The sequence below is a fragment of the Syngnathus floridae genome, chromosome 14 (genome assembly GCF_059516105.1).
Source record: "Syngnathus floridae isolate MCC-2025c chromosome 14, RoL_Sflo_1.0, whole genome shotgun sequence".
Taxonomy (NCBI): Eukaryota; Metazoa; Chordata; class Actinopteri; order Syngnathiformes; family Syngnathidae; genus Syngnathus; species Syngnathus floridae.
The window spans coordinates 5,861,961-5,873,656 of NC_142426.1; the positions used below are offsets into that span (position 1 = coordinate 5,861,961).

An 11,696-nucleotide genomic window follows, 5' to 3' on the forward strand; every position below is an offset into this window, starting at 1 on the left:
ACGTAACCACACGGTGTCGCTAATGCGATTACGTAAGAAAGGACTTCCGGCCTACGTAAATGCGCAACAAAGTAGCATTCCTGACTGGGCAATTGTAATCCTTTTGCGTAATAAAGTCTGACATTCCTGCAAGGAAACGGTAATGCTTTTTTGCGTAACCAAAGTGAACACACTTGGAGTGATCATGAACACTTGTTTTAAATAATTGGGCGGATTTTGAGTAGTTTTAATTTTGGGCAAAAAAAGATAGCCAGCTAGCTAACTACGGAAAGCGGTTAGGGTTAATCTTATAAACGAAACAATGGAAAATCAAGCTTCCAACTGGCAGTTCGAAACGTGAGTTTGAAATGTTATTTTTTAAAATTCTTTTTACAAATGTCCAAATTATGAGGTAATGATGTTTGGTCAGGAAAAAAAAAAAGTTGACATTAGCTTACTTTTCATTGTCACAATTTGTTTCTATTAGACCACAGCAGCAGGAGGGCTGGCTGAACCAACTGAGGGAGATGAGAGATGAAAACGACTGTTTGTTAAAACGCCTTGCTGAAAAAGACATTGAACTCAAACGCATGAAGAATAAATTGGATGATGAGCGTGTGCTGGCCTTGGCGGGTATGTTTCTTATAATGTCATTATTTGTATCTGAATCTAAAGCAAAATTCATTGTTTTAGGTGCAGCGGGCATCGCAGGTGACATGGCCGCTGTCAAGATCGTGGAGTTGTCCAAGAAGAACCGAGAGTTGACGTCTGAAGTTGAGCGAGAGAGGTCTAAATCCAAACAAAGCAGCAATAGAATCAAGGACCTTGACAGTCAGGTTGGTCTTGATTGGATTGATTTTTTTTTTAATCATTTATCTTGATTAATTTTTGCCCTTCTTCATCCAGCTACAGGCTGCTCTGCTCTCACTATCAGGGCAAAAGATTGATGTCAATATGCTGAAGCAAAATAAAGACTGTGGGGTAAGTTTATTTCAGTGCTTTTATTATATTTATTACTTTTATAGCGTACATTTTTTTATATTCCTTTTGATATATGTATTTTGCAATTATTATTTCATGTTATCACTTGGCATTTAACTTCTTTTTCTGCAGATTTTAATTATATTTTATCCTATTGGAAAGTGTGTTGTTGTGTTTGATGTTAGCGTTTCTACTATATCTGCGTTTTTTTTGTTTTTTTATGTAATCATGCCCCCCTAATCAGTACGACTGATTGCTTTGTCCGTGAAACAAGGAAAATCCTGCGATGAAGTCTCTGAAGGACAAATTATCTGCCGCCCAGCTCAAAGTCACCGAGCATCGCAATCAGATTCAGTTTCTGAAGCAAGAATTGAAACTGGCTCAGAAGGTGAAGTAAAAAAAAAAAAAAACATCTCACCAACTGTGATGCCCGAATATATTTTGCACACATCCTAATATGTCATTTATTGCTTTTGGTATGTTGCAGGTTTTGGTGAATGAGGTTGGAGAAGATGCCAATATTCAACAGCTACTGAGCTGTGCGGGGAGCTTTCGAGGACGTGCGCAGCAGATCCTGGCTCTCCAATCAAGGGTGAGGCTTGTTACATACTGTGCTTGGTGATTTTGACCACACGCTTCATAAATGTTGAGCAAGTTTAACATTTATGATTGTCAGACATATGTCCCAACAGAAGGAAGTTGCTCAGTTGTGGCTAGCACCTTGCTTAAAAAGTTCAAAGGTGACCTGAACTGTGCAGTGTGTGTGACAGGTGCGTGATCTTGAGCAGCAGCTGAAGAAAGCGATGACTCGAGGGTCAAACGTGCAAAACATGGAAGAGGAAACTTCTAAAATGTCAACTCAGGATAGAAACATCAACCTCATCCGCACAATGGAGAAAGAGAAGAAGGAAGCATTTGAGGTACGTGATCAGTCTCATTCGAACAATGGAGAAAGAGAAGAAGGAAGCATTTGCATGACAATTTTGTTCTTACTGTATGACAACCTGCCCCCCCTAGAGGATCTTGACCGGCTATGAAGCCCTTCAGAAGCAACAGGAAGATATGAAAAAGAAGTTGGAAGCCTCCAAGGCCAGAATCAAATGTCTGACTGAGGAAAAGGCAGCACAGATATCCGCCGCCCTAATTAAAAGCAAACACGACGACGAGCTGGTGGAAGCTCTGCTGGTGAGGTGTTAGCACAAGGATGGCTTGTGGGATGTTTGGGCCCAGAAAGAGTGTTTGATCTGGTTTCTCGTGAAATTCGATAAAATAAAAAAAAATAGGTACCTTGATTGCTGCGATAACACTGCTTCAGTGGTGCTGTGTCCTTTTTTTTCCTGCTATAGAAGGAGAAGGCTCAGATGCAAGAAATGCTGAATCAGCTCACCAAACAACTTGAGGAGCAGACCGCACAGGCCCAGTCGAACTCGGCGCCTGCTGTTGTGAGCAGCGAGCGCTCCATCCAAAATATGCTCATCCAAAATTTGTACCAAGTTGTTGCCGACAAAGAGGACACCATCAAGGAGTTAGAGGAAAAAATACAGCAGCTCTCAGTCAAGGTGACAACAATAATAATAATGTGTGGTTGCAAAAAAATACACACCCTTAGGTATTAACTGTGTGCAACTTTACAGAATGTGGAAACTCAAGACGATGTCAGCGCCTCTCCACCTTCACCTGAAGAGGGCGCCATTGACGAGAAAACATCACCACGGTATAGTCAACAGAAGAAACTCATTATTTTACTTGAGTTCCTCGTTTTGTGTCATGTTCAAACTCTTTTCCTCCTCAGTTCTACCTTTGCTGTCAACGGGCCGTGGTATTTGTAGACGTTCTCGTCATCCGTGAGATCAACAGCGGATCAGCCACCAGAACTGAAATGAAGTATCCCGCCGGTTATAATGACATCGTATGGACTCGTCCGAGGGTGAAATGTTGCGGAGCCTGGAGGGGTATTCAAAGGGAGAACATGAGCTGGTGCAGCTGCAATTGGATCACTGAAGCGTGGTAACATGGCGATGTGGCGTTTTACTCCTCCTTTCCACTTCCACCTTGACATCTGGCTTCTCTACAGAGGCCTTTAAACTTTCGGGTCCAAGTAAGTGGGAGGGGGGCCATGCTTATTCCGCTAGTTATAGTCCGCAGGAAAAGGGAGCCACCGAGGGCATCGCTCGGCACGGTGACCCCGCAGCTTTAAAGCTGACGTGATGCGACAAGTCGAGCGCAGCTTCCTGTAGGCACCGTGACATCGTGCGGGTTAAGTCTTGCTGCGCCAGCTCATGTCCTTACCTTCCTATGTTGCATGTGACAAACTGCAGCCGGCGGTAATTCCCTCCCTCCCACCTTCACGTTTGCTCCTTGTCCTCTTTGTCCTCCTTGTACTCCTTGCCAATGTTCCACCACCACTCGAGCGTGACCTTCTTATGGCGCTTCAAAGCCCTTCAAAGGTCAACTGTGATTGTTCTTTCCTTGGTTGACTTCTGTACAAACACTTCAGTAGCAAAGTGGAGTCATCAGTCACGAAATGTGATGTCTTTTTTTTTTTTTTTAATCAAAATTGCGCGGTTTTGTTTGCACCACTCCAGAGCCAAAAAAGGTGACCAGAATTAGTGCTGTAATTGAAAGTATTTCTCAAAAGATTTAACAAGTCTGTATTTGAAAATGTGCAAAATGCAAGACATCATTTAAGACAAAATTTTCCACTCAATTGTACATGAATAATGCCTTACCCTTGGAAATTTTTCTTCGAAAAACTCATGCATATGCAATTATGAAAAGAAAAAAAAGATGTTCTCCGAAATATCCACCTTGAAAGTCGCAAGGCAAACCTTTACAAAAGAAAAAAACAAAACAAAACAGATTAAAGCTGCAAGGCCTCTTTGAGCTAATCACGTGGGAAGCCGTGCTTGCTGTCGTCCTCCAATTTAAATCATGGCCGATTTTGAGCGCGGCTTCAAAATACCGCATCGGTTTTTCCGGAGCTTGGCAGAGAACACGGCGAGAAAGAAAAAAAGCCCCGTCCATCCGTTGGTTTTCCTTCACCGCTTATCCTCACTATGCCACAAGACAAAAATATCAAGACGCCCAATGAAGTCGGCCCTTGTGCGTGACAAACGAGGCCTGTGTCAAGACCCCCCCCCCCCACAGCATGCCCCGTTTTGCTCGGCTGCAGGTTATCACTCACTGTTGCTGCTGCAGATAGCGCCTGCTTTTTTACCGGCGAGCGTCCTGCTACCGTACTTTGCCAAATATGTATCAAAAGTAGCAATGTGCGTCAGAAAGGATGTTGATGGAGCAAATAGTTGACATGGTCCAGGGAAAATGTTAAAACTAAATACTTGTTTTTGTTGGAAGCCTGGCATGTGCTGTCAAATAAATGAACATGCCACAAATCAGTCACTGAGCAGTCATTAGAGAGTATTGTCAAACTTTTTTCTCTGGTCTGATGGTGGCATTGTGGATTGAAAAAACATTTTCCTTATAAGATTGACTGGAAAGCCACATGATGGAAAAGTGCTTGGCACGTTTGCCTCACAGGTGCTGGATTCAAAACTTCCACGTATTTTTCCAGGAAACCTCGGTTAGAATTAGGAGTCTAACGAAGCACGTGGTTACGATACGTCCAACTTTTCCAACCCGCTTTCCTCAAATCAAAAAACAAGTTTGTTTGAGCATCTCGTTTCGCACCCGTGACCTCAGCCGCTAACGAGTCTCATCACATTCCGGTAAACGTCGTTCCCCTCCCTTTCCAACCACCAAAAAACAGTTTTGATATTGTTTTATGGAGCCCGATTACGCAGGAGCGCTGCAGATTTATTCCAAGATGCCCAACGAGCCACCAAGCCAAACAGCCCAGTTAAATCAACACGGCGTACGTAAACAGCCTCACCTATTTGTCATTCCGGCTTTGAATGACTCCTTTCTGCGGCCGTCTCCTCTCTGAGGTATTCCCTCGTTCTGCGCCCGCGCTTCCTGCAGACCATTGACTGACTGACTGCGTCCAGAAAAGCTAAAGCAAACAGCGAGGTTTAAAGTTAGCCGTTCGGTGGATATGGAACGGCGGCTCTGAACTTTACCCACTGTTCATCTATCATTTAAATTTGACGCAAAGTCAATAAACGCTTCATTCAAATGATTAACGTACAATAATTGGCAAAGCATGTGCCAATAACTGGTTTTATGTGAAGACATTTTGGCAAACCCAAATAGAACATAAAAAAAAATGACTTGGTGGCTGAGTGATAAGTCCATCACAGTTCTAAAGTTGCTTTTAAATGTTGATTTCAGTCTCCCTGTTCGGTGCCAGCATGTTCTCCTTTTAGTCACAGGTGGCAGAGTTCAGCCCCCGCCTGACAGACTGATGGATGAAGCTCTCTACTGACTTGAGGACCAGGCCCGAAGGCTGTTGTACTTCAATGTCAAAGGCATGTGGCTGAAGATGGAACGTGAGGGGTGGGCCGTGTCACTAGCAGCAGGTTAGAAAAAAGATCTTTTATTGAGGTTAGTGGGGCACCATTGATCTTGCTGGCTTGATTCACGAGGAGGGGGTGGGGCTCATTGGAAAATTTGTAAAAAGCAGTGGGCTGAGAACGCACCCTTGTGGTGTACCCAATAGCTTGCTGGAGGAACTGCAAAAGTTCACCAGGTGGCATTATGGTGAGTCATGTGCTTTCAATCAACCTCTTATTTTTCACACATTGGCTTGGAACTGAAGCATAATTTGAAAGGACTGGTCGTGTTTTAGTGTGGGACTGGAAGTTTGACTCATTAAATGTGATATCAGCAATGCAGACATCCGTAGCGTATTGTTTTTGCGCCTAACGTGATGATGATGCCATGGCAGCTGCACATCACATGTTGCAGCTGGTGATTCTCATGTGTGTATGTGAGTGTGTGTGTCATATCTTACACACGTACACACATAGCTCAAAATTGGCTGGGGTCATGCCAGCTGAGCCGCCAACACATCAGGTGCTTTGTGTGTGCAGCCATGTTCCACACTGCAGGATGCACGCCGAGTGAATGCTAATGTTTTGACAAGACCATCACAGATGATTTGATGACTCCTAAATGGATTTCCATCATCAGCACATGCTCACCCTTCAGCTCGATACAGCAGATGACCAATAATAAAACAGTTAAACCATAGGTCAGGGGTCACCAACCTTGATGAAAGCGAGAGCTACTTTTTGGCTACTTAATGAATGCAAAGGCTTACCAGTTACATGACCTTTAAGTCTGATCCGGATTGTTATCAGACTTAAGACAGATGTGAGCCTCTTGTGAGTTGCAAATACATTTTAAACACGATTCATGTGGACAATGTTAGCTTACTCGTCTGCAGGTCTGCCAGATAATAAAGACCAGGATGCTCAGGCTTCCATCTCAGTTACCGTGTTGCCCATCCCCCCCGTCCGCCACACGTGTGTGTGTATGGTGTCCCTTGCAGGACGAGCAGGCTGTAAAGCACACCAGCTCTATTTATTAATTAATGTGCCCCAACAACTGCTGCCTTGGCTTCCTCGTGTGGAGGACTGCGGCATCAGAGCAGAGAAAGGCAGCAGACTATTGTGGGAGATAGCGGCCGTTAATCACCTTAGCTGGTGGGTGGGTGGTTTGGGGGGGAGGGGGGGTGGTAGTAGGTTCTGGTATAGTCTGGCGCCGGTGCGGTCATACAGAGGGGGGGGGGCAGCGGACACAGGGAGGGGACGAGGATGGTCGGCGATGCGGTTGTCCTCCTGCTGCTGTCCCATTGCTTGTCCCGCGTCCTGTCCCAGATCCCAGACCCCGAGGTAAGACCACCGCTATCTTCATCACCATCATCTTCCTCCTCCAACAGGTCATCTGACAAGCAAACGTGTTGTTTTAATCTTCTTGGGATTATTGCTGTCAATGTGTTTACTCAGATTGCTTGCCAGGGTCCATTATTGAGCGAGGGTTGCTATTGATGTGCAATACAATGGGAGAGCAAAACCCAAGTTTTACATCAACACACATTCCTGCATTAATGCCCGACGTGAAAATGATTCAAATAGAATGGAAATAATGTGAAGACGGAGTCGATTCAGGGGTCAAGCATAAAACCTTTGCTAAACATGTAGCCAATTTTAAGCCGTGGTTTTTGGGAAGAAGCTACGTTTCCTCCATTCAAATGACTGAAGTAACATTTTGGATACATAGTATCAGAGTAGTTTTGAGTATTTTTATTAAAAACACTACTTTAGTACTCATTTGAATTAATTTCACTGAATGGAGCCAGACAGTCACACGATCGGCCCACAACAGTTTCAAATTGATGTAATCAAATTCGGCTGCTGTAAAATAACACGCTTGTTTTTCTCTTTACCGAAACTTGTGCCTTAAAAAACATGTCTAATTGTCGTCATGTTTGTATTATTGTGGTCTTTTGCAGCTGCATGGTGTTTTTGTGTGTACTTTTTTTTATTTGTTGTGTTTATACCTTGAGCAAGCTCGAGGTTAACATGCTAATGGCGCCGCATGACACTCTCCCTTGCAGGGGATGCAATTTACATAACCCAAGTTATTTAAGTCTCGCTGAATATCTTCATTAAGGCTCATTTGAAATTGGGAGTGAGAAAGAGAGCTGATTGCTGCTCTCTTCAATTCAAGTGTTTAATGATTTTTTTAGAAAATGTGATTATTTTATATTTTCTTTTTTTGATTATTGCGTTAAGAAACAACCACAAAATTGCCAGCTCTCAAAAACCATGATCAGATCTTTGAATATGTGATTTGATGTGGTTTATTGTACCCCCTATTTGTGTTACATTGGACTTTCAAATAGAAATTCAAACGAAAAAGAAAAGATTAGACAAGTCTAATTAATATAACAGTCGCAGTGCGAAACACAATGTAATGGTGATATATTTATTGCGACCTTGTTTTTCTTTATTTTCTAGCGCACCACTTAACAGTGTTGATGTATCGGCGACAGCAGCGAATGCAATAATAATTGGGCCTTTCCTGATCTATTGACCACCCAAGTACGATCAAGTCTCGAGTTTCCACCGCAGCTTCCTGACATCTAATTAAGTCGTTGCTATGCTACGCTATCCATTGATCTGTGGCAGGGGTGTGCAAACTTTTTCCACTGATTGAAAAACATTCAATGATACTTATGTATTCTTCACATGCTTTGTGTTATATGTTGGAGATTGAAAAGTGAAACATTGCAGAGTGGAACGAGAGGTAGAAGAGAACACAAATTCAAGTGGCGCCAATGTGCAGATTTCTAATTGAGCATAGACGTGTGTGCCATAGCTGTGACCGCATTGATAAACCAGGTGCTTCAGATAGATGAATACGTACAAAAAAAAAACTTTGGCAAGAGGGAAAAGAAACTACTTTTTTTTCTTTTTCCATATACATACAAAATATTCATATATATTTTTTTGGTCTTCTCTTTTACCCACCAACAGCTTATACCCACAGACCCCCCCAAAAAGCCGGACCCTGTCACATCAGAGACTGTGGTGTTTTGGGGGCTGCGCTTATGGCAGGTCATCGGCATCTTTGCTGTGTTTGTTTTAGCGATAGGTAAGTCACTCATCTCTTCCTACAATCGAGTCGTGAATTGGTTTTACAAATTCCCATTGTCTGCCAGGTAAGTAGTGGAGCAACAAATAATAATATAGCAAAAGTGACATCCATTTTCTTTATCTAATTTAATATTCCTTCTTACTCTGTAGTCTGTATAATCTGCATGACTACTATACCGCCCCCAGGTGGCAGGAGCAGGACAATGTCGATTGGAACAAAGCAAAACATGTTGCCAAACTTCAATTTCTTGACCTTCTGTTTCATAATGTCTTTACGCCATGTTGTGTAAAGTTGTTTTTAAATGACACCGTTATGCAATGCTTTGGCGTCACGAGACTTTTTCACAGCATGTGCGTGCCAGGTGGTGACACTCCACGGTCGCTCGTCTACCCGACCCGAGCTCAAACACAGCAGACTATTTATTAAAACAAGTCGTACGCTTGGCATTAATGACTTTACCACTCTCACACTGCACGAAATGATCTAATTAGACTAAAACGACGCATTTACGCCACTCCAATTCCGAGAATGACCTGTGCTTGGATTAAAACTAGATTTAGTCGTCCTGTGGTGCTTTCAGGTTCGGCTCTCAATTCCATTCGCAGTCAGGAAGCCAGTTCTCTGGAGAGATTGCGTTATTGCTGCCATTAGCCGTCTTTCACGAAACAATTAGCACCTTGTCATTCCAAGCTTGGTGTCGTATGTTGCAAATCAATAAAGAACTTGCCATTCTCTTGGGTCCGCTTGTACATGACAATCTGGCAACAATCCTGAAGTACAGTTCGGATAGTGTCCTGTCACAAGTTATCCCATAGCTTGAAGTCATAATCTTGGACGATATACGTATCCGAAAATTGACCAAAGTACTATATACTTCTTCAATTAAAACAAAATATATTAAAATAAAATATTAGCTTGATCCTGGAGGTGCAACCCTGAATAGACTTGAGACATGACACCAAGCCACAAATTGTCCCTCAGCCAAAACCTTTTTCGAGATGCCATTTTGTTTTTTTTTAATGATTGTGTGACAATTTATGGTGACTGGTGAAACCAAAACACCTCAAATAAAGGTTAGCTTGCAAGCTAACATGCTACCGTGGCTATTCTTGGCTGTCAGACCGAGAGTGGGCTCCTCCTTGCCATCGAGTCCTCACTTGGTAATTTAAATAACACCACCAAGCTGCTTTGTAAATTGTGGCATCCAGGGCAGATGTGTCTTCAGAGTAGAGGATTAGCTTGCTAACCACATGCTAGATGCTATCCTCATTTCCGTCTGGCTACGTTGTTATTGATTGTTTTAACCAACTGACCAAAATAAAAACCCAATCTTTGTCATTCTTCTCCTCTCTCCAGTGATCACACTGTGTTGCATTTTCAAATGTCGAATTCCAAGGACCAAAAAGGAAATCGAAGCGCGTCACGCGCAGCGACAGGCCGCCAAGAAATATGCCAACACATTGGAGACGGTGCCACCTCTTAACGAGTTGACAGAGGTGCCGGGATGTAAGTTGCCTCTGTCTTGATTGCTTCTCTTACTTCCCTCATACTCCCTTTTCCTTCCTTTGATTCCTCTTCTCTTCTCGTTTCTCCCTCCTTTGTGTTCACCGTCATTGGCAGCTATTCCCGACGCGTCCGCTGTCCAGACGCTCTCCGAGCAGATCCAAAGCGAGAGTCGTACCGACAGTCAGCGCTCTCTGGTTGGCCTCGCTGAGGAGCAGGCCGCCTCGCTTCCTTTGCCGGAAACGGCGTGATCTTCTTCTTTCTTTTCCTCCGACTTTGTCATCACCTCTGTTACTCAATCTGGGAAAATGGCATTGTGTTAAATTGTAACATTTAAACATACCCGTAGTTATCATGTGTGAAGTAACAAAATCCCATTGGCCTTTTAGAAATGGGCCATAAATGCATTTAGTACACGTAAATAAGAAGAAAATTCATAAAACATTTTTTTGTGTTTTTTAAAATAATTTAACCATCATAGTATTTAAAATAGTGACATGATTTTGGTATATTTATCCTATTCTGTCTGGTGATTGGCTGTGAGCAGTCACATGGCTCTAATTCTTAACATCCATTGTAACTCAAGTTAAAATCAAATATAGTTGCTTGCCAAGTAGTTTGTAAATGCTTGCCAAATAGTGACCCCACCTCTCGTGTCAGTCATTGTTCACTGTCAACAATGTCCTTGCCAAATAGTGAGAAGGAAGGGCTACAAAGGTTGCATTTAAGTTTTTTTTTCCCCGATGTTTCTTTTGCAGGATATTCGTATTGTACGTGTTAGTAGATATTAGCATAACAAACAGAATGCGGATGCAAAGTGAAATATGATAACGTGGCGATGCTGCAAGTGGCTGACGCATTTACAAATAAATCCAGTTATTCACACTCTCCTCTTGTGCTCTTCACTGAAATCAATACTGCCATTTTCACAAATGTGTGTGTTGACTGTGATGTGCACCGCTTAAAAGCTGACTGTGACAATTTGACAAACAAGGACTCGCATGTGTCTCCCCTAATTTTATTTCAGCAGTTGCACTTTTTAGCTAGCTAGATAGATACATCTCCATTTCTACGAACTCAGCTGACCTTGTCCTGGTACACAGGTACTTGTAAAATAATGACTGTTCCGGATTTTTCCTTCCACTTCAAAAAGGATCAGGTCATAATCAGACAGCTTATTAGAATACACAGGCGACAGATGTGCCTTCATCACATGTCTCCTCCTTAAGCAGATTTCATTTCAGCCTGCAATCTAAACACCCTCTTGTTTATTGTCTGTCCTGTTTCGCAGCTGCCAAAGCAGAGGACAAGAAGGAGGAAGATGCGGAGGCCGTGGCCACCGTCTCGGGTAAAGTGGACGCAAACCGAGGTGAGAGGAAGAGCAAGGAGGCGAGGAGGGAAGGAGGCAAGGGTGCCAAAGGTGACGAGGGGGAGCGGAAGAAAGCGGGAGCCGCCGATAAGGAAGGAGGCGGCCAAGGAAAAGGCAAGAAAACGGCAGAGAACGGAGACAGAGGAGCTAAAGGAGGTGGCAAGAAAGCTCCAAAGTGACTTTATGGACATAATAGTGGTCGGACCGAATGCAAAACAAACTATTTTCATGACATGATTTAAAAAAAAAAAACAATTGTAAATGTGAGTTCTAAAAAAACTTCTTTTCTACTTAAATAAATCAT

At 43.0% G+C, this 11,696-nt stretch overlaps 2 protein-coding genes across 3 annotated transcripts; both read left to right on the forward strand.

Annotated features, from left to right (window-relative positions):
- Positions 1–17: 17 nt before the first annotated feature.
- On the forward strand, positions 18–4,355 carry LOC148387263 (coiled-coil domain-containing protein 13-like). Of its 2 annotated transcripts, none has more exons than XM_088396200.1 (11): positions 18–139; positions 467–612; positions 673–815; positions 886–960; positions 1,235–1,348; positions 1,448–1,552; positions 1,731–1,880; positions 1,978–2,145; positions 2,307–2,519; positions 2,595–2,674; positions 2,753–4,355. In XM_088396200.1, exons 2-11 carry the CDS (start codon positions 507–509, stop codon positions 2,787–2,789), a joined length of 1,191 nt encoding a protein of 396 aa, XP_088252326.1. In that variant the 5' UTR covers positions 18–139; positions 467–506; the 3' UTR covers positions 2,790–4,355. The 2 variants fall into 2 exon arrangements, with proteins under 2 accessions (XP_088252326.1, XP_088252325.1); XM_088396199.1 differs by lacking the exon at positions 18–139 and adding an exon at positions 148–336.
- Positions 4,356–6,650: 2,295 nt separating this feature from the next.
- tmie (transmembrane inner ear) lies at positions 6,651–11,686 on the forward strand. The gene is made up of 4 exons (XM_088396211.1): positions 6,651–6,752; positions 8,400–8,517; positions 9,877–10,026; positions 11,315–11,686. The coding sequence occupies exons 1-4, from the start codon at positions 6,675–6,677 to the stop codon at positions 11,569–11,571; spliced, it is 603 nt and encodes a 200-aa protein (XP_088252337.1). The 5' UTR covers positions 6,651–6,674; the 3' UTR covers positions 11,572–11,686.
- The last annotated feature ends 10 nt before the right edge of the window (positions 11,687–11,696 follow it).